General features: G+C 41.1%; 1 protein-coding gene across 3 annotated transcripts in view; it reads right to left on the reverse strand.

The window, feature by feature from the left end:
- Window positions 1-23,818, reverse strand: part of Sema5a (semaphorin 5A) — a 427,200-nt gene that overhangs the window by 135,636 nt on the left and 267,746 nt on the right. For all 3 annotated transcript variants that reach the window (XM_075975776.1, XM_075975775.1, XM_075975777.1), the window contains 3 exons: window positions 13,505-13,567; window positions 5,011-5,109; window positions 3,246-3,459 (listed from right to left, as the gene is read on the reverse strand). In XM_075975776.1, coding sequence (XP_075831891.1) covers window positions 3,246-3,459; window positions 5,011-5,109; window positions 13,505-13,567 — 376 coding nt within the window. The remainder of the gene's footprint in view (window positions 1-3,245; window positions 3,460-5,010; window positions 5,110-13,504; window positions 13,568-23,818) is intronic.

Here is a 23,818-nt window from a genome sequence, read left to right on the forward strand (position 1 = left end):
TGGTCACCAAAAACGTTTTCTAGACTAGAAACTTGACACCTCACAGAACATGATACTTTAACTATGAGGATGTTTGTGATCTCAGGTGACTCCTACAGAGGCAACCAGGCATAGAAGCTCAGATTCGAGGTCACTCAGGAATTTGTGTGTCCACCAAAGGTGGCAGGGAAATGGTTCCCCAGAGGAGGAAAACCAGTAAGCCCCTGAGTGTTAATAGATAACATCCACACTGAGCTTCATGGGAACTTTTAAAAGTCCACTCAGGAGTTTACTTTCCATGTTCTCAGAGAGGTACCAAGCTAAGCAAATGCACAATTGCCTCAGTTTACAAACAATTGCATGGTATTCTTTTAGACATACTCTTTGCTTTTGTTTTTCACGGGTTTACTGTTTCCCCAATTTGACTGTCACTTTCATGAAGGCAAGCTTTATAGCTTCTATTTTAAGCTTTGGCTATTAAACATTTATTGCTCTGTCTCACAGTAATCATTTAATAAGGGTTAGAAATGATTAATATTTTAATGCATTGCTGTTAAGAAATTTCTCTAAATACATAAATTTGTTTTAAGAGTAATTTTGGCACAGAGGAAAAAAATCTGGTCTTGAAAATTATATTCACCATCAAACACACAATTTAATGCTCCAGATGCCTGCATACTGCTATTCAGCCAATTATACTGCATTTGATTAGTGAAGACGTAATGACTGAAGCAGGGCAGACATGATGGGGTGAAAAGGAGCATCTTCAAATGTTTGTACCTGAGCCACTCTCAAACATAAGAGTCTTGCCTTTGTTGTTGTTTTGAGTTTCTTTGTTTTTTTTTTTTAATGATTCTAGGCTTCAACTGAGATATGTTGCCTATGTAATAGTCATTCTTTCTTCTATTTATGAAATATTCTTATCTTCTACTCATTTAACAAGCACTGACTAAGCCTAAGGTACTAAATCTAAAACATGGCTCCCACCTAACCCTTGCCCTCAAGAAATTCACAAACTAATGAGGGAAACAAAACAGTCAATTTCCATTTTACTTATTTTTCTAGTCTGTTCATGTTGCTATGGCAAAAACACCAAGGGGCTTATTATAAAAAACAGAAATTTGTTTCCCAAATGCATGGATCGAAACACTACCAGCCAAGCTACTAGCATACTTCATGATAGGTGAAGGCTTATTTCCAAGTTCGCAAGATCTCACGTGATGGAGGAGGTTAGACAGCTCTCTGCATTATAGTCTCCTGAGAGGGCACCAATACTGTCATGAGAACCCCACCTTCAGGACCCCCAGTCATCCTCCAGATATTTCACATGGGGGAGAGGAATACGATTTTAATCTGTGAATTCTAGGACATAGACTATGGCACCCATTAATTCACTTATCCAAACACTCATTATATACCTCGGCAAGTGTAAAATAAACCAGTACACAAGAGAGACAAACTCCAATGATTGGCACATGCCCCTTTTGTTGAAAGCTGGAAGCTAAACGATAAAATATTATAATAGCTAAGGGTAAAACTCACAGTAAAGGGTCATGAGGACAAGACAGCCCAGGAAGCAATTTTTAAATAATGTGGTCAGGATGACAGTTCACAGAGAAGAGGATGTTTGAAGAAAGACTAAATTGAAGCAGCTGGCCAGTAGAAAAAAAAAGTTGATTTTCAACTCTCTCCAGCTAGTGAAAATTGCCATTATATAGGGAAGCAACTTTAAGGTACCACAATAAAGGCTTCAGAGACAATAGGCGGCTATCTATAGGGAGTAGGTGGGTTAAACTGAAGTGTGTTCAAAAGAAGAGGTGTTAATATGGGAAATCTAGTTGCTTCTCAGTTCAGAAAACTATTCACGTTGCCCTTTGGAAACAGTACAGTTAGCCAAACTCCTAGAGGCACAGAGATGATGGAGTGGCTTTCCTAGGAGGGAGTTCCAAAGGGAAACTGGGATGCTCGTCTTGACAGCATTATTCAGCAATTACCTATGAGAGATAAATGGCAGGCAGACGATGGATGATGGAAAGGTGATGGATGGATAGATGACTGGTGGATGAGAGATACATAAAGACATACAGATAGATGAATGTTTGACATTCCTGAGTAAAAGCCAATAGTCCTCAAAAGGAGATAGCGTCCCTTGGGCAACATTTGAGAATATATGTATTTATTTTTATTAACTTATAGAGGGAGAAAGAATGACTAGGCTCTAATGGACAGAGATCACAAATGACACTAAATAACCTCAGCAAAGACAATGCCTTTCCCATAATAAAGAATGATCTGAGCCCACAAGTAGCATCAGGATAGGAGAGGGACATATACAGTTTGTGATGGGAATAAGACCACTAAATCTTTGTAGATCATGACATATCAAAACAAGTATTATACTAGCAAAGCCAAGATTCCACCTTTGTGACAACGGTCACATGAAGCCTGAGGTGATGGATTATCGTGTGTGCCAGACACCCCTTGTGAGTGTGAACACACTCACATACACAGAGATGGCTTTCCTTAGCACCCCACATCTGTGCAGCTGCTCTCTCCATTCTCTGGCTATTTAGTTAACAGGTAATTGTTTCTTGCTTGCAATGGACTGATACTTTCTGTCAGTTTCCAGTTCTATAAAAGAGAAGTAGACACAAGCCTGGTATGTCTTCCAGGGGACACTGCCACATCTGGAAAGAAGTCTAAAGTTACAGTGATGATTCTGCATCTGTGAGTGGAGAGGACGACCAATGTGTCAGGCTTTGCCTGGCAGAATCTAAAGCGACAAGACTTGGGTCCCCATGAACTCTCAAGACCTTGCAATAAACTCTGAAGATGCTTGCCCCCAAATGATAGACACACACACTAATGACATTTTTAAGATTGTCAAATTATTTGGAGTTACTTCTAGGCAAATGGCTGTCTGAAAATGTCATGAGATAATACTAATTTCTTGTTCAATTCATCAAGTAGACATTAAGAAAAACACATGAGCCTACATGCATCTATGGCATAGCATTCAATTTCCTAGATTTCAAACAGCAACATAGGGAGAAACAGCGTAACACAGATGAGTCTTCTTGTCAGCACCAGCTGACAATATAGACCTATTATCATGGCTTATAGTGTCGGGGCTATCATGCCAACTCCTAGTACTAAAGAACATACTGCTCATTACCAGTACTTGCTCTTCTTTATAAAGTGTGACTATATATTTAAGCCAGGTATCACAAACAACAGCGGGAGGCTGGGGTGAATGAAGGTCTTACCATTAAGCCATTTGGAGTTGTACTGTGCAGTTCGAAGAGGAGGTAGCGAACCCAGACTTCTGTAAATGGCTGGATCTCGCCCTGGGAAGTCCATGGCTGTTGCAGCATAAAGCTCCCCACTGGCAGTGAGCAGAGCTGTCGAATTGTGCTGGGGACTGTAAGGACAGCGTGCCATGCCACTGATCTGCTCGTGGATCTCAGTCAGGTTATTTAACTATTGGTGAAAACAAGAGGGGACCCAGTTATCCTTGGGAAATCCCGTCGAGTGTGCTCATGTCCTCCACCATATACCTGTGCTACACAAGTGTCCCAGGTACGTTCTGGAGTGTGGGAGATGAAAAGGTTTCCTAACTCTGACGTTATGAAAACAGTTCTCCACAATCTTGGCCAGAGATTCCATCCCTGTAGCTACAGAACTTCATGCTAGTGATACAATATGAAACAAGGATATTCTATATATTGATTTGATGTAGGATGTGTATTTACTGTGTTCTACTTCAATGAGGAAACTAATTTTAATATTTATAGATATATAAATCATCATAATAAGGAATGATTTTCATGATATTAGTCTGATCAAAAAACCAAAAGCCTAGTTCTAAATACTATTTAGTGATAAGCATATGTCAATATTCTGTACCATGTAGTACACATTTCTTTTTCTTCTTCTTTTCTCCCTTTTAGTCTTGAGAAAGCTGCATGTATGTCGGGTGTTGCCTTGACTTGCCAAACTCTGGTTGCCAACTAATAAAACACAAGGGAAGCTGTTGCTGTTTGTTTGGTATTTTGGTGTTTGACAAGGCTCAATTTCAATTTGGTTCTTGACTTTTAACTGAGTTTAAAAAGACACTTAAAATGGTTTATACAGGAATAGCAAGGTCACCCTGTCCTCTGCTGTTGGAAGCATAGTCCTGGGGAAATTACATAAAGTCTTCAAGTCTCAGAATCTTCCCTTTAAAAAAGTTCCCGGCAAAGTAACCTCATGATTTAAATGCTGAAGATGGGGTGTTTACAAAGGGATCACATGCTGACAGCTGTGAATGCCAATCGGGGAACTCTTTGTGGCCAGCACGTACCCTCTTCCTGCGCTTTCTCTTTATGTCCCATAACTGAATATAAATTTTAAAATAATGAACAGTAAGCTGAGATGATAAGTTAAGGTTCTAAGAGAAGTTGTACTATCCATAAATTAACATAATGGTGTTTCCTAGTTATATTTCTCAAGGAAGATTAAATTAATATCCTGAATTAGGAAGAGAGCATGCATGTCTAATGATCCTGCCATGCCTCCACAGTGGGACTTGTAAGATGAAACTCCCTGTCTATAATAGCAGTCCTGCCTTTTCTCTGCTTATGGATATGTTTGTTTGTTTATTTTTGGCCTACCTCCTATCCACCTTATATATACTTTATTTCTATATGGATTGTGATTCTAGAGCATTTTAGTCATTGATCGTATTTCTACCATAATGGAAACAAGAAAGAAGTGTGTGTTTATTATTGGTGCTTAAGGCCATTAATTGGGAAAACACTGAAATAGTTTCAAAGTATACCCAAGTATGTAATATACAACTAGTTTCTGTTCCTTCATATACATGACAGTCATGACTGATTAGACATAAACAAATTTAGCATTTACTTAATGCTGCAATGTTGCAAAGGGTATTTGCCCTTAGTGTACAGGGACACCTTTACATGGGGCTTTAAAGGCGTCATGTCTGGTTGCTCCCGATGGAAGTTTGTGAGGTTAAGTGCAGACACATACCGAGCGGATGGTACAGACAGGTGTGAAAGCATTGGTCCCGCAGGTGAATAGCCGGTCCCCGCCCACCAAGAGCACTCTGATATAATTCTGGCATTCCTCCTGGAAAACAAAAGCATCAGGGACACACTGAGAAGTCCTGAAGGCAACGAGGATGGTGAGCACGGATATACTATGTCTGCCAGGAAAAAGAAAAAGACTAGTTCTTCGCCAGTGTTGACCAAAGGCAGCAATCGAAACTGTTGACCTTATATCTATACCCAGACACTTGTTCAGTGGATAGTATTTACTATAGCTATAACTAGATACAGGTGTGCATCTAGTTATAGCTTCTAAACATGTCTTCTTTTGATAAACATGAATTCATCTTGAATTGCACTACAAACATTAAGCTTTCTTAGATACATATAGGAAAATAAATAAAATTAGTCTATTCGATGCTTCGCATGGAAATATTAGCTGCCTTAGAAGGCTTGTGTAGCCTTAACCCTATGCAAAGAACCTTATGTAACCATGGAATACTAAGAGAGGGAGAGATGTCTTCCCCAGGAGAGAGCACACCAGGTGGCCCATCAACAGACCCCACCAATGGGACTAATATTGTGCCAGGATGCCACGGTGCACTCCTTATAGAGTACCAGGAGGCCGTGATGATTTGAATCCCTGACAAGAAAGATCCAATCGTATAGCAACTCAGCTCTCTGGTCACATGAGCTTCACTGTAACAGTAAGAGTTTGCATCATCCGCTCTGCTCTATAGCCTGGCTCAGACAACGCAAATTGCTCACTCACAAGAATTTGAGTTCTGGAAGAAAAGTGAGCTATCAAATATACATGATTCTCTTTGCTCCATTGCTAACAATAAAAGCAACATATCATGACTGGCTGAGAAAACGGAGAAAACAAACAAACAAACAGAAAAAACAACAGAAAGTGCTGTGGAACATTACCTGAAGATGTTTGTTTATGCTGTAGAACGTTTGTTTAATGATGCAAAGATGGGTTGCATTCTTTAATGCTGCATTTGTTTAACTGTGAAATTTTGTAACTTTGCCTGTCTAAAGCACCTTGATTGGGCTAATAAAGAGCTGAAGGGCCAGAGGCTGGGTGGAGATAGGAAAGGTGGAGCTGGCATGCAGAGATTAAATAGAAGGAGAAAAAGAAACAAAGGAACAAGAAAAGGAGAAGGAGAGGAGGACATCAAAGGTCCAGCCACCCGGCCACCCAGCAAGCCACAGAGTAAGAAGGAAAGAAAGGTATAGAACAGCAAATGATAAAAGCCCAGAGGTCACAGGTAGATGGGATCATTTAAGTTAAGAAAACTGGCTAGAAACAAGCAAAGCTAAGACTGGATATTTATAATAATATCCATGGATTATTTGGGAGCTGGGTGGTGGACCTCCCAAAGAGACAACGAATAAACAACAAGAAAGATCCAAGTTAGCAGAAAATTGGAAAATAAGTATGAATGATTATTACTTCTTGGGTACTGAGAAAAGTAGAACAGTTGGGGGAACAAAGCTTGTTTTGTTCCTAAATGGAGCAGGTTAGCAGAAAATTTGGAAAGTAAGTATGTATAATTGTAACCACGTGGGTACTGAGAAAGTACGGCACTTGGAGGAGCAAAACTTGTTTTTTTCCCAAATGGAACAGGTCAGGAGAGTTCCAAGGAGCAAAGACCAGCACGAAAGGCTTCAAAGATCCTTTCCCAGATGAGGGGACCAGGGCACAGAAACCTAGGAGTTTGGATCAAGTGGATCAAAGGGAGAACTAACCTAGGAAACCAAGGGCGGTCTGTGTGAGGTGCCTCCACCAAGACCTTCCAGAACACAGGGCGGAGTGTCCTTGATGGAATTCATGGATACACCGTCATGATAATGACCCTGTAATAAAGACTGGGATGGAAAATTACAGACGGTGACGAGGGTGGAGTGCTGCCTTTGGAATTCTTTCGAGGACAATGTGAGGGGGAAAAAAGCAAGAGGCCACCCCAAAGAGTGAGTCTCCCTAGAGGAAACCACTCTGCTGTAAAGAATAAGCCAAAGGGAAATTGTTCCAACTGAAAAGACCCAAGCAGCTCCTGATGTCTGCAGACCTGGCAAGGGGAGAGCAGGCAACCCAGTTAGTTATGAAAGGAAAGGGAAAGACAGAGATAACAGTGTGTTTATGCAAGTCTCCCAAATGAAAACACAGTGCCAGGGAGACAGAAGGCTGCCACCTTCCTGCAGGCAAGTCACAGCCTGATGGGAAGCAGAATGTCAGCAGGGGTGTGTGATATAGAAATGTACAGAGAGAAGCGCAAAAGGCTCAAGTGGTTCTTTAATCAAAGAAACAAGGATGAGAGAGCACAGGGAATTATTTCAGCTGCAGTGGAGGGTAAAAGAGCATGTTCTGATAATGAGGACTTTGTAAGAATTCGCTAGGCCTTGACCAGTTTCCCCAACTGAATGTTGAGAAGGAACGGAGCAGTGGAAGGGACCAGGGTGTCAGAGAAGGAGACCAGAACCAAGGTGGTCAGAGAAGGAGGCCTGTGCTCCATCTCTCTGACTGAGTGGAAGTCAGATTATAGCCTTTAGAAACCTCAAGGGGCTTGTGATGAGTGGAACCGATTGAGGGTAATAGAATATATTCTAGAAGACCCATCATATGGACTTCCATCCTCCTGGCATAGAAAAGGTCAGTTAAAAAGGCTAAATGTCACCAGTTGGACCAAATCAAGCTTGCTTATAGGTCCTTCAAACATGACACCCAGAGGAGATCACTGTGTGTCTTTAACGCTTTTAAGACCTGAGTTCAGCCAAGGCTTAGCTCGGCTCCCACCTTTTGTGTGCCTCTCTTAGTGATTCTCTCCTCTTTAATGCACAAGCCGCTACCTCTTATTTGAAAATGTGAAAACATATTCTTAAAACATCTCATTCTCTTAAAGAAAGGCTGGGGCAAGTTCAAGCAAAATAAAATGCAAAAAGGGGAAAGGAACACTCTATCAAAAAAATGTGTAGCTGTGTGCAGATACGTCTGTCAAGCAGGGTGGACCCACTGGTGTCTTCTCAGCAACGCATGAACTGCTCATCAATTTTAATGAGGTAAGAACGAGATTGAGAAGTTGACAACTTTATGTTACCCATAATATATGTGTCTTCCTTTTAATGATATATTACCTTTATTCACATCTAAGGTGATCAGAAGGAACAATATATGTGTGTGTGTATCTATATTTGTGTGTGTGTGCAGATGAGTATATATACATGCTTATGATGCAATCCAGAATCATCTCCCATGTTCTATGACTCTCCCTAGGTAACAAAATATAAGGATGCTCAAACGCCTCATACAAAAATATGTAGAATTTGTCTCTAAGCTCTACATATCTTACCATATGTTTTTAATTACCTGTAGATTATTTTTTAGTACCTATAGAATATAAATTCTATGTGAACAGATTTTATGTTGTTTAGGGACTAATGTAAGGAAAAAACTTTTAATTAAGAAAAATCACACAAATACACAGTATCTGGTGTGCATAATCTGCAGAAGGTGCCTTGTCTGGGATGAAGGGTCTTAGCTCTTAAAGCAATCGTGTAGCATACAGGCATGTCTAGAGCATCCCTCGTGAGTCATTAAACTCATAACCATTCTAAACATTGACATTTCAGGTAAAAACATCAAGCTCCAGCCCTCCATCACCAGGTTCCCAGGCAGAAGGTACCATGACTTTCTTTCCTTAGTTACTAGAAGTTGACCTTTTTACAAGCATAAGTTGACAGCCGAGGAGGCAGGACACAGGACACAGAATGAACAATAATACAAAGCCTTAGATCCTAATCCAAATTCTCCCACCATTTAGCACAATAATGCTAGGAACTTAGTGTCAAAAGTACTGAAATGAGATCATGAACAAGAACATTTTGAAAATTATGAAATGTCATAAATGCACAAAGCAGCTCTTTCATTCTTTAATAATTACTTATGTTTCCTTTGTGTAGTCCTGAAATGCCATGGGGGAGGCAGCTGAGTCCAGACAGAAGAATCAACAACAGACAAGGCGTTCTTGTTAGCTGCTGAGACAATTAGCTATTTGTGTCTAAAATAATATTTATGTAAAATGTATTTAAAGTGTTCTAAAGTTTGACTTCAATAACACATATTTCAAAGACAATGAATTGTAATAGATCTTGTTATACTGCTTTTGCATCAATAAAAATGGATTCTTTCCCCAGCTTTAATGCATGTAGGTACTTACAGCATTTCAGCCATAGTGAGCAGAAACATCTAGAAGTAAATTAAAACTCAGACCTTACTCAGGATCCCCAATCTCAGTGCCTACTTTCCTTGTAAGCCTTAATTAAAGATTTGAGTAACTTCTTGTGGCTCCAATTCCCTAGGTTATAAATTTCATGCCCCCACCACATGAAAGAATGCTTTTCCTTGACCCAGGAACACCAGGGGAGGAATCCCGAGCTCTGTAGCCAGCTGAGGAATGTTCTCACCAGAGAAGTGGGTGCAGGAAGAAGCCATGATGTAGGATCTACCACCTCCTTCCACACACCACATCTTAATGGCTGGGCAGTGAAATGCATTGTACTGTATGGCACACACAGCTTTTGGGGACAGTAGAAAAGAACTGAGTTCAGTTAAAACGCATGAATTGCTTGCATTTTTAAAATGTCACATTTTTGCATTGTTCTTTCTACTGTAGGGAGAAGAGAGACTTTGTAATTCTGTGCACATTCTCAGAATACTACAGCATGAGCAAATTTAGTAAGTATCTGAATTTTCCTTATAAATTCATGACCACCAAGAAAAGTGTGAATTCCATCCCTCCAAACAGACACTGTATTCTGGCCACATTGAAATGTTACTTGATTTGGATTCTCGGTGTTGTCAGTCTGGGGATCTTCAGGATGTCTGAAATCTGAGTGGAGGGCCTGCCCATGGCCACCGCTCTTGGGGTGCTTTCTCAGAAGCTGTCTTATTCTCTTCCTTTTATGTGTCCCAGGTGCTAGGCTTGGGTTCCCCACTGGGTGGGAAATATGCCAGTGCCCAGGTGAGGAAAGAAAAGAGATGGGGATTAAGGAAAGAGGATTTTGGGAAGGCAGTTAGGGTAAGGTATCATTTGTTCTCACCTCCTTGGCCAGGCTACAGTGTTATCTATCCTAACAGGTTAGTGAAGCTAGCAACTCACTTGGTAAACATGAGTTTTTACAGTGCACAGTACCTGATCTTCTACTTTATTCTGTTCTGATTTTGAGACAGGGTCTCACTGTTACACCAGGCTGTCCTCAATCTCTGGGACTCTAGTGATTCCTTGAATCAGTTTCCCCAGGAATTAGAATTATAGGCAGAAATCAGCTCAAAAGCGACTCCATAAACTGAATACTAGTTCAATGGAACACTGCATTTTAAAACTCTGGGTAAACTAATAATCATATTTACTACAACCTAAAATAAAATTTGATTTATCTTGCACACATTATATGGTGTGTGAAATTTATCTTCATTTATTTTAATATATTAATCTTAAGGGTGAACAAACACAGTTGAAATTAACTTATAATTACCAAGATTTGCCATTATTCTTAGTCTTGAGGTGGGATGTGGGTTGCTGGGTTCAGCCGAGCAATTTCCACAGTAGTGACAACAAACTAGGAAATGAAGCCCCCTGCATGCTCTGATTAAGGACTTGTAGCCTATGCTGAGAGAAAACTGGATGACCATGCAGTCATCCAGTTGGTATTCTCTCTTAACACACAAGGACCACAAAGAGTTGGAACTCCAGGAAGGGGAATAGAATTAACTGTTAGCATTCTCCAAAGTCTGGGAACCAAATATACCAATAGGTTCCTGGTAAAATAAAAAAAAATACTCCAAAGAATTAAAAAAATGAGCAATGTAAAAATTGACAATGCATAAATCATTTGATAAATTAAGTCACCAATTCCCTGGGAATGTCTGGAGTCAATTTGGTTGTATTGGGTTGCCCTGCCGTGATGGGCAGAGGCAGGTGAGCTGCTAAACAGACCGCATGAAAGAAAAAGACTCCTTGAAAATACTTCCTGCCCCCACCATCTGAGTGGTGAGGATGGTCAACTGAATGAGACCCACTGGAGCGAGCTTAGTGTGTTCATCACTCACACAGGACTGGCAACTCCACCCTGTGTGCCAGAGGGCTGCAGACGGGCACCACAGCCATAAAGAAACCATTGGCACAGCTCATGGTCAGGCATTGGATGATTAGCACAGCATCATGAGGCAAAGACAGAAGCCTACAGGGCTTTCCAAGATGGATAACGGATGGAAGGAGGGTTGGAACACATCGGCTGTGCCCTAAGAACTGAGGAAAGCATGCTGGGAACAGTACTCATGCCAATAGCAGTTTGAGAAGAGAGAATAAGATTCTCATGAGCAGTGAGGACAGTATTGAGGAGGGGGAGCAGGGGCGATTCTCAGGTCTGAGGTTAGCAAAATCTAAAACAAAAATCAAAGTTACAGATACAGACTCCATTGTAGGGCACCTGTTAACCAGTGCAACCACAGTAACAGGAAATAAGAAAAGAGGAAAAACTGGCCAATAGCGAAGAGAAAATAAAAAGGAAAGGGGAGAAGGGGAGAGGGGTAGCCCAATGGGGAGAAAGAGCAGCCAGCTTACCAGCTAGTGCCTAGGCCTTCTGGAAAGTAACTATGTCACCAGGCAGGCACTGTGTTACAGTGTTGAAGCTGAAGCCCTGAGAGCCCAGTGTGTCCACTCCTGAGCAGTGAGCCAAGCTATTTCCCTATCATTATCCCTACCCTGTGTAATTGTATAACTGGTCTCTCTCTGTTTACTGCTCAGGATTTTTAGGGAGTTTTAGGGACCTTTAGGAGAAGGTACCTAAATACTGGAGATTGCAACCTTCCCTATTCGTGATTCCTCACTAGTACATAACCTCTCACTTGTGCTCCCAAAGGCAACCTCAATACAGTGACTGGTTCGCCAAGTACAATTTGGGTGGGATCATTTCTTCTGTCTGCTGATGATTCTCTGTCTAGGGTGAACAGATGTTTGTTCATGGCTCCTCAGGAAAAACCACACAAGGGAATGGAGCATACTTACTCTGGATGCCTGGCTGGCAGGGATAAATAAGAGTGCTCAGATGTATCCAATGATTGAGCAGCAACATCCCAGAGAGCCAACAGCCATGGAGAAGTCACATCTCCCAACCTTGCTATGTTTTACAAAACTCACCAAGCAAGTTAGAGAGTTCTCTACTATTTTTTTTTTATTTATATCATTATACACTCATTTATTTGCAAGAATTTCATATTCTGGTCCTTTGCAACCTGGAGCTGCTAGTGTAGTTTTGTAAATTTTTAATGATTTAGCTCAGAGGTATTTCTGATGATTAAATATCTTTTGGTAAACAAGGTCTATCAATTTCTGCATTCTTTCCTCTCCTCCCTCCCCTTCTCTTCCTTCTTTCGCTCCCTCTTTCTCTCACCCTTCCCTTTCTTTCTGCAGCCATGTATTTCAGCTTAGCTAAGCTTATTATCACCTCTCTCCTTCTACACTGCTGAGATCTGCTTCGTAGTCCAATTCTCCTAAGGGACAGGGAGCAAGACAGACGGTCACACTGTTATCGACACACAGCTGAGAGCCCCTTGCTCCTGCCCACTCCATGTGCTGTATTGTCCCACATGCTCGTGGCCCTGAGGCCAATGCTGCTCCGCCAGCCGCTTCTGTCCATGCCGCCTGTATGGGCATTTCCCCACGGACCAACGTGCAGTCAGCATTAGAAAAGTCTACACTCTCCTCTTTCTACCAGTGTCTTCTGCCTCTGTTGGTTCGCAGACTTTCCAGGGCTCACTGCGCTGGAGAACAGCTGCAAGGGAAACTCCACAGGGAACAAAGTTCACCTTTCCTGAAGACAGAGTTCCTGGAAAGATAAAGTCCTGTGTGTGTAGCCAACCCCAAATTGTTTGAAAGCATCGTGTGTGAGTACTAGCATGCACCCCCAACCTCAGTGTTTTTTTTAAGGAGAATTTGGGAGTGTAGATTTCAGCATTGACGGAGATAGAGCAAATCACAAGGATTTGCAAAGACCATCAAGATTGCATCTCATATCATTCTGGTGCAGGGCTTTTATCGGGCAAGTGTTGATATTTGTTTTGTAGGAACAAGATAATGCAACTACATAACTGTTCTCTGTAGTTAGCTGCAAAATATAGAAGAGACAAACTAAATACTATTTTAAAATTATTTCTTATATTTTTCTAACAGCATCATAGCGAGTATATTTTGAATCTTACATAATGATTCAAAGTACCCATTAGGTCTTAGTTTACTTTCTGATCTTTCATGAAGTGACTGTTTGCTGTGACTCATTTCCACTGAACGTCAAAACACAAAACATTTACTCTTCATGCGTGTCCCACTTTGCAGGGATTCCTCCTATCAGGAACCTAACATTTTATATGCAGTTCCCAGCACAGGGTGGGGTACCATACCCTCTGTTTTCCTTACCTTCGATTTGCCCTTGCTATAACAGGCCTTCTTGGTAGCTTCATCACACTCCCACTTCACAGCCTGCAAAGAGAACATAGGCAAAACTTTAGGGCTTTGGAAGAAGAGGGAAAATAGGAAGGTCTCAGTGGCTATATTAGATCATTGGCGCATCTTTGTGCTAACACCTTCACAGTGGTATAGAATTAACATCAAATACAGGATAACAAGTCATGGGCTCACATTTAACTTCAAAATTAAGACATTTAAAAGACTTTTCCATTCATATTCAAAGTAGCAGGACATTCAGGTACAGTGACTGGTTAAACAAGGTTGATTACTTGAGGAAAATCAGGGTAAGCAACCAGCTTAAAAGATCTGAACCACTCAGATCACAGTGTGTCATGCATCAATACACAAGGATAATGCCAGGGATGGCTGTGCATGTTCCAGCTACCACAGTATCCATAGACACTCCAGCAAGGGTCTGATGGGTTTGTGCACAGTGCACAGTGACTGTTCCCCATCTCCATGCAGTCACTAGCTCTATTTAGAGCCATGCTGTTGAATATTCTTCAAGCTTTTCAAATCTACCCCATGCTGACCAAGTTGAGCAATGTATGAGCACCACTAGCCGCAAAGAGACCCTGGGACACATAAGATGATTGTGGGTGTTCCCAAGACAGAGGTGATCCACAAGCTGTGTCTGCAAGTCGCTTAACACCAGATTAGCCATGGAACTATTGTTTTTTCCTACTATTTTGTGTTGTGAGAAATTTTATATGGAAAGCATTTCTCCTTTTTTTCATATCTTCTTGTTGTAATATTTTTCTAACTAGCAAAATTAGATTTCTGAAGATTCAGAGTTATGGACCAGTGAATTTATTGTCAGGAAAACATGTGAGGAGCAACCTTGTTAGGTCAGAAAATTTCAAATAATAAACTAAACTAAATCCAATATACAATAATAAGCAGAAAAATACTGCCTCTACACCCTGTGCACCAGAGAGAACTGTTTTTCAATTCTCCAAAATGCAGGAGAAGATATGGTCAGGCCACTGCTAGTTAAAATGTTAGTAAAATGCTCTATATGAAGGCCTGAGAGCACAGCTTTGAGGAAGTGGAGACAGAAAGGGCTGTGGAGCTTGCTACCCAGATGGTCTAGTCTCATCAGTGAGTTTCAGACAAGTGAGAGACCATGATGAAAAAGAAACAAGACCCACCAAAGTAGGTGGCACCAGAGAAATGATACCCAAGATGGACTCCTCTGACACACACACACACACACACACACATGCACACACACACATTCATATGTATACAAACACATAAGTATACCTGCAGCCATCTGATGCATTTGCACACACAGAGACACCCATGCCTTAAATGCTGATGTAAGTTAGAAAGGAAGGCTCATGAGTTTCAAGTCTGCCTGGGCTGTAGACGAGTTATGCTCAGCCTGGGTGACCTAGTGGGGCCATAAAACAGAGAGCTGAGGATGGAGCCTTTGCCTGCCAAGTGGGAAACCTGAGATTCAATGCACAGTAATGCAAGAACAAAGTAAAATATTAATAATCTCCTGAATAAACATAAGAGGTCTGAGTAGCAGGGTGAGCCCCAGGATTAAGGGAGAATATTATTCAAATGCCATCAAAGTTAGATAGATCTCACTGCTGCCAGTAAACAAACAGCTGCCCAATTCTACCTGCTGCTCAAGTGGCCTTCACATTTTCAAGATAAATATTGGCCAAGGACCAGGAGGGAAAAGAAATAGGAAAAAAAGAGAATGAGTTTTCATAAATATTTTATTACTTCGTCCAGAAGACTGAAAAGCAGCAACTGCTCACACAAGTTTATTGGATCAATGGGAGAACAGTACATAGCTAACTTTCCTCTTATTTGAAGTAGAGAAATGACTTCTGGAGGCATTCCAACTTTGTACCAGCAGCATGGCAGCCATATTCAAATCCAGAATTAATTGAAAACCATGACCATTTAACTTTCTACAGTTTCCTATTATTCACAAACAGAAGGAAAAGGAAATTATAATCTAATGGTGGGGATTTACCCAGGGAAGACAGCGAAAGAAACAGATTGTCAGCTACTGTGGAGCTGTATAAGATATGGAGTTGGGAAGAGACTTTTCTAGATTTACATGAGAATCAAGAGTTCCGGATTAACCTAGCAGCAGCCTCCTCTTTATTCACCAGAATAGACTTTGCCTTGTGGATCTTCTGGCAGCTATGAAAACATGCTGCCTCAGAAGACAGCCACAGGGGCTAGTGGAATTGTCTTGCACTAGATTTGACTTCTCAAAGGTTCTGCTCTTCTCTTCAAGCTCAGCTCCCTTTGAGCTCCGTTCTCATGCCCTTTATTGTAAGGGCCCATCCTTGTTGATGAAAGGCCTTCCACTCCAGCTCCAAACCCAGCCTCACCGAGACTGGCTATTTGTATGTGTATCATTATTTTGGAGCAAAACCCATAATTGACTTAGAAAGTGTTCCATATACTTAGCTTCACGTTCATTCTAGCTACATTTAAACCAACTCAAATCTGTTTTTCTGTCAGTCAAAACAAACGAAAAGCAGTTTTTACATCTCCAATCTCAGTCAACTCAGTCTTACTTCTTCAATATTTTTTTAAAACTTAAGTTTTGTTTTTGTTATCCTTTGTCTTTTCTACCAGAGGAGAAAAAAAAGAAACATGTGAATTTTATTATCCAACATTTCAAGCTTATTAAACATGTCAGAAGCAAACAAAACAATAATAGTGGTTATTTGAATAATCAGCGAATCAACGATTTTGTAGATATATCAATCTACATTTATAAAGACTAAGGATTTGGACATGTAGCCCATTTTTCTGTAGAGACACATAAATATCTTCTGGGATACTAAATCGGTTTTAAAAGTTTTGCTGTAGTTCTTTACATAGAGCCCTTTCATCATTTAATATTTATTAAATATCTACTGAGTAGAATTCTTTCTGTCCTATAACATTTGATGGTACAAGAAAGATAATATTTGGTCACATCAGGTATTAATTTGAATTAAAAGTATCTTTTTCAATATCTTGAAATAAAATCATTTCAGAACTAGAAATAAAAGAGTCTACTGCATCGTTGATCAGACCACACAGCACCAAGTGGATCCTTTTCCTGGTACGGTAGCTTCAAGGTGGCACAGGTCAAGCTCATTGACATGATTGGGCATTCTCCCTCTTTGGCAAGTTGCAGTGCTACAGTTTCGTCCATAAAGAAGCATCCAGAACAACAGAACATGACTGTTAGACTTTTGGAACCCGAGGATGGAAGGAACTTTGCACTGTTTCACAGTAGACTGGGCAGAGGGACATGCTCCAGCCCTGACAAATGAAGCTGTGATCTCAAGAGGAAGTCAGATGTTAGAAAGAAAAAAGATTGCCTCTTTTTATGTACTTGTTACACACACATAAATCCCCAGTCCTCAGAAGTGTATAAACAGAGTTGTGTATTATCACATTCCACAGGCAGAGAAGTTAATTAGATGGGGACTAGCAGTGGCGGATGCTTTTCATAACAATGAAGAGAACAACATCCCAGGCAGATGGGCCACTGCTCTGTCAGCAGATGGATCTGCTAATTAGATATCGGCAAAGAATAACATTTGAAAAAAACTAGCTTAATTACACAGCACCAAAACTTAATAACCACCTGAGGGGTTTCATTTTCGCATGTTTGCATTTATATTCTTATGTCATGTATTTCTGTGACACACTGGAGAGTGTCACATTGTCACCTCTGTTATGAACAAATTGTCAGGGAATGTGAGGCCACATCTTCGTTCAAAAAAAAAGCAAAACTCAGATGAAAATTGAAGCAAGTGGGGGATTCCATGGAGTTTGAAGAGTGTCAGTCCAGCCAACCTGGAGCATGGCTGTCTTCACTAGTCTCCTTCATTTGGCATTAATGTCTGCTACAGGGTGACACAAATTTCACTGTGGTGAGGTCAAATATCTTAGTGATTTTGGGAGAGCTGTCTAATGCGTGCCATGGTCTTTATGTCTCGTGTTAAATGCGACTGTTCACTCTTCACAGGGATCCACACAATTCCTGCTTCCTGATTATGGCCGGGACTCCATTTGTTTCCTGTGGGCAGTCCCTCAAGATCACGAGGCTGGAAGGGAACCTTCTCCAAGTTTAACTGATGTATCTGTGTGGTTAGTTTTTAATTCTTGCTAGACTAACACCCACATGCAATTCAGCTATATGTCTTAACTCTAGAGATTCCATAAATAGTACAATATTTTTAAATACTGTACTAATACCTATAGTTATTTTACATAACACCAAAACAAAGTCACTTTGGCTAAATGCATAGTGGCTCCAAATGTTGAATGTTCTTTGCATATTTGGCTTCTTAATTAGTATGGATAATGCTGTAGTTTTCTAGGCCTGTTTGACAAACATCTTAACCAGATGAATGTGCTCCTACAGATTTGGAGGCTGGGTGTCTTAAATCAGCGCAGTGGTAGGAACGCCTTTAGAAATCAGGAGGACTCTGCCTACGCCTCTGTGGCAGACTTTAGCAGGGAAAAGGCCTTTGGTATTCCTTGGCTTGTGCTTACAACAACCATCAGATATCACAAGACAGTCTCCTGTTCTTGGAACAAAATTCCCTCTTCTTGTAAGGTCACGAGCTACGAGATCAGGGCCCAACACATACTGATGATGACAACCTCATTATGATCCATGTATTCATTATACAAATTATAATACCCAAACAAGGCTTATTTCTAAATAAAGTCGCACTCTGAGGTGTGTTTGATTGGAGTGTGTAATAGTAAACTCAGTAGAGTGTCACATTTGGGCTGATGACGACACACTAATAAGAGCCATTGCTCTGTGTGAAATTTGTGCTCATATCTAATGCAAAAAAAAAAAAAAGGACAGTTCTTTGAACTTGGATGTGCTAGCTACAGTAGCAAGGTTTTCATTTTTGTTTTTCACATTTTTCTCACTTAGCTGTCTGTAATTCATTTGATAAGTATAATTACTATAAGATTTTGCATGAAGATACTGTCTGGATATTTGCCAAAGCCCCAGCGATTTCATGTAGCTCACTAAGTCTGAAACTTCATGGCTTGGTTTTGCACCTGTCTTAGCCTGCAACGGAAATGACCAAGTTAAATATCTCTTGGTCACTTGATTCTCAGGGTTTCTTTGCTTCCCTTTGCTGTGATTCAGAAAAATACACAGCTGAAGCACACACATTTATACATGTCTGAGGTCAGAGCTGGTGGCATTCAGTAGATTATTAATCACAAAATCCATCGATTCACGTGTCACAGAAGGTATTCATTTTTAAAAACTCTGGACCCGCTCACAGCTCAAGTATTGATTTTAAGCAGCTCGTGATTCACGTAGTTCAACAACCGCACAGCCAGGGTGTGACCTATGAAAGCTGGGTTGGCTTTTAGAACTCCAACCCAGCCCGATTTCAATATAATAGTAGAGCTCTATTTCCTCCCAGATCTGAGGTCGCACCGTTGCTGTGTCCGTTCCACCAGCAATGAAAGCCTAACATATCTAGAACATTCTATCATCTTTATTACTGCCTCTGTTGACTCTGTTCCAGGTGGTTTGTGATGGTTAATAAGGTTGTGGAACGTAGACCAGACTTGGACGGCGTGGTTGTGTGGCCTGTGCACGACCTAAGAAGCCAATATAGCCATTGCTCAAGCCTCTTACACACCTGTGCCCAACGGTTTGTAATTGTATGTGCAAATTTCTATCTAGGATGGGATTTAGTTTAGTGTTAATCACTAGTGCAGAGTGTTAGAAGCATATGGTTCATGGGGGGGGGGGATACAAAAACAAACCCCAAATCCCAAAGGCAAGCAAAAGCATTAACTTTTCTCTCCTATTCGCCAAGAAGCAAACTGGTCAGGAGGCCAGGTTGCCTGGTTCACTTTCTTATATGTGGCCCATAGAACTATGATATACATACAATCTGCAAACACTGTATTATTGTAAGAAAAATGGATATAAAATATCCTACACTAGTGACAAAACTGGCTCCAGAACATCCCACCAGCTCCCAACTTCCACCATGGGGGAGAGGCACATAGAAGTGGAAGCCTGGGCTGGCAGAGAGGATTCATCACCTCTAGCCACCAAAACAATTCCTTCTGACTAGGGGCAAGGAGGATAAGGCTGATTGAAGATGGGCAAGGAACAATCTAGAACATTTTCACAATGATAGAGTGATAACTACATTTATTCCAATAACATTGCAAGCACCTCCCAGAAGAATGTGGTGGTGATAAAGCTAGGATGAAGGTGGCCTGTAAGCATTGTGTTAGAAGAGATCCCTAGAGCGTGAGGCTAAGACGGCAGCGTTGGATCACGGCACCTGCCCTATCCACTTACCGGTTGACTTTGCTCTGACTAACTACTTCTGAAAACATACACATTTACACCCCCTAAGGAGTAAAAAACAAGGCCATCTTGAATCTCATTTATGTGGGGGTGAGATCCAAGATGATATTAGATCCCTTTCCCACGGGCAGTACAGTAAAGAAAGGTCCCCAGGCAATGTGACAACAGAACTTACTGAGGGACACCTAGGTTTAAAATTCTGCACAAGTCATCTTCTTGTATCAAAAACAAACTCCAAAGAATTGGGGGTCTCGGGAAGCACAAACGAGAAACCACGGCTTTGGGAGATGCCTCGGGTGACCGACGTCAAGGACGTGGATTGGACTAGGAGACGGAGGAACTGAGTGAGACAGAGAGAGTTCCCACAGACGCTCTCCTCACCAGGAGTGAGCCCACGGGGTGGGGCTGTGGAAGAAGCTAATCAGCAGGTAGCCCCACGTCGGAAAACATTACCTAAGAGAAATATTCTCCGCTCCAGAGTGTCAAATAAATTATTTCCATGGATTCAAGTAGGACTGCCTTGAAATATAGCCTTGTCCATTCTGTAAGCTTAAATTTAGTGAAAATTCAATTACTAGAGGAACGAGTAGTCATTTTTATACATGAGTTCCTGAAAGCATTACTATGTATATGACGCAACACAAACTCAGTCAAGCGCGGGATAAGGTACTGACACCACAGTTGGCCAGTCCCAGGACTGTGCTTCTTCTTTCATTAGTTCCAAGTATCTCTGGGAGTAGAATCATAGTTTTTAATGCTTTCTCTTAAAACATTTAATTATGTCTTGTGTTGCATACAGTGTAAATGTGATATTTGTTAGAGACTAGCAAATGAAAATCAGGTTTATCTGAAAGAATATTTTGCGTCTCTGAAGAGGAATCCTGGGCTGATTAAGGTGTGGGAACTAGCAAACACAGCTGAGTGCTGTAAGGAACATGGACTCGAGGCCTCCTAAAACAGTCGTTAAAAATTACCCAAGGCAGCTGGTGGTGGCGCACGCCTTCAATCCCAGCACTCAGGAGGCAGAGCCAGGTGGATCTCTATGAGTTCAAGGCCAGCCTAGTCTACAAAAACTAGTTCCAGGACAGATTCCAAAGCTATAGAGGAACGCTGTTTTGAATAACAAAAGCAAAAAACAAAAAACAAAAAAACCCCAAGAAAATTACCCAAGGCAGTATATTGGTATGGGATACTTTTAGGAACAAGTAACTTCGTACGAGGAAGCCGCCTCATGGTTGTATATGCAAGAGTGCTTGCTTTTGTGGTTTTGGTCAGCATTCTCTTTCACAAATCTGAGGACTATCAGTGATCATAAGCTAGCACTTTGAGAAAAGAAGTGGAAACAGACCCCTTGACCTTAATACAGGGGCAAATTCTCTAGCCACATGATGAGATTCATTGTGGAATATGTCTGAAGAGTTTGAAAGGGACAATATCTATCGGGGAACCTGAAGGACCGCTGTTGGGAGGCAGGATGCGACAGATGTGGGAAGTGATGCAAGCGATGCCCAGCACAGGGACTGGGAGCGATGAGGTGTCCTGCCTGCCCGCCTTCGTCTCCATGTTTATTTCACTGGTGTTATTAGAGCGTCTTATGTTTTCAGGAGGACTGTCTCACTTTTTCATTTTGTATGGTTGTTTCTCAATTGAAATGTAAAGTCACCAAAGCTGTGGTCACCTGTTTGGTTTTTATTATCAAATATTCTGACTAAATCCTCGCAAAGTACTTCTGGCGTGAACGCTCAGATCAATAGCCAATATAGATGCAAATATATGGGGCTCTGTTTCCAGCTTCTCTGTGAATCTACTATATTCTTTTCCTCTTCTGTCACGGGCATGAAGAAAACAAACAATTCTCGAGATCTCATTAATTTTCCTCTGGAGATCTGGGATAGAGTGGGCACTCCACATGCACCAGAGTGCTTACAGAGACAAAATTCTGCATCTTTGTTGGGGAATTACTTTACACCCAGCAAACCTCTCAGAACTCATCATTCCAGTCCCACACACGGATCTTCTAGAAAGATTGGTTTTACTTCCAGCTTGGGAACATATCGATCTACTTGTCCTCAAGCGTCTCCCACGAGCCTTCTACTGCCTTCTCCCCATTTGCTTTGAGTGGAGAGACGTGAACATTGGAAGGCATCTCCTGGTCTATATCTGCCAGTCAAGGTTTACTATTTTTTCAAATAATGCATCACGGGTGACACACTTGTGTCCGAGGAGAGCATTGGTTGCAGATATGCAGCGGTGTTAAATGATCCTCACGACAATTGTGGATACACCTATTACCAAGCTAATCTTAACAAAATTGATGACTATTCACTCAAACTTTCTAAATCAAATGAGTCAATTGCAATGAAAAAAACTCTGTCACTTACTTTATAAAAACCTTTTCCCATTTACATTGTAATCTGATTGCTTCTATAACATAGGTCTTAGAATATTTCTACTAGCAAAATTTTTGGTTTGAAAGAGCTCTTAAAACTGTTTTAGATAAATGAAACTAGGAATTGGTGATTTTTTTAAAAAACATTCCTGTCTATGATACCACTGTTGACAAGCATTCTTTTCATTACGGTCAATCCCTTTCCTTCTATCCACTTCTCAGTAGCTCTTTTCTTCTATGATGGGGCACATTTGACAATTAATTGTCAAATTTCTCATCCTTACCCAACCTCCCATGAAATGAGTTTAATTTTGGGGTAAATGAATTGTATAATTTAATGAATTTTGGTGTACGGATATGAGTAGACTCTAACGCACAGCCATTTTAGGTGCCGAGAGTGTAAAACTATTGAGCTAAGTTAATGTCTTCCCTGCAAAACACACACACCACTAACCTGGGTCTGTGAATGGTATGGAGAGGACAAAGGGAAGGTTTTACAGATGGATTGGAGTCCAGATTTTGAGCTGGGACAGGGAGGAAGGTAACTTTCATCTGGGAGAAGGCAATGCAGACACTCAGACTGGAATATAGCCACAGTCAGAGACGTCTACCAGGCACCCTAAGCTAAAAGAATCAGGAGAGGGGCTCTACTAAAATCTCTGGGGACACCACCCAGCTGCCTCCTGGGCTTTAGTACACAGGCATCATTTTTAAACATCTACTAGGAATGAGTTCATGTTGCCATAAGCCTCCAGTGTGTGGTGATTTTGTACCGGTCACTCTCAGACCAGTGGTTCTTAGCCTGTGGGCTGCGATCCCTTTGGGGCAGACAGACCCTCGCCAGGCGTTGCCCAAGGCCATTAGAAAACATAGCTATTTCCGTTACAATTCATAACCATAGAGAATTACAGTTAATGAAGTAACATTGACAATAATTGTGTACTTGGAGTCACCACAGCATGAAGCACTGAGTCAAATGGTCGCATCATTAGGAAGGTTGAGAACCACTGGCCTAGACACTCACATAGGCTTATGCCTATTACACACAATGGGCACTGACACAACTCTAAGCGCACAGAGTAGGTGTGTTGACCTTTGTGTTTCTACCAAACATCAGAGCACCCTGTTAGAGATTAAAATATGTCACTCCAAAATGTGCCTCTTTGACATAAGTATTATCTTAACCTGGATATTTTGAAAAAAAATGAGAGGAACTCTGAAAGCAGAAAAATTGTTGTTTTGTCATAAGAATTTGCACATACAGAGGAAGTCTGCTCTGTGTTGGATTTAGATGAAGACTATATCAAAACTCCAATCCTCAGCCATCTACCTCGAGTTATTCCTCTTTCTGGATGCCTTCCATGCATACATGAGAGAAGCTTGATGCTAACCTATTGTTGCTGCCTTGCAATCTTTACTTTATTATAGGCGTTCCAGTCCAAAACTAAGAAACGTAAAAGAGACTTTCTATTCTCCTTACTTACACTATAAATGTGAAAGATGAGGTTACTGGCATCAAGAGCTCCTA

The sequence above is a fragment of the Microtus pennsylvanicus genome, chromosome 6, assembly GCF_037038515.1.
Source record: "Microtus pennsylvanicus isolate mMicPen1 chromosome 6, mMicPen1.hap1, whole genome shotgun sequence".
NCBI classification, from domain to species: Eukaryota; Metazoa; Chordata; class Mammalia; order Rodentia; family Cricetidae; genus Microtus; species Microtus pennsylvanicus.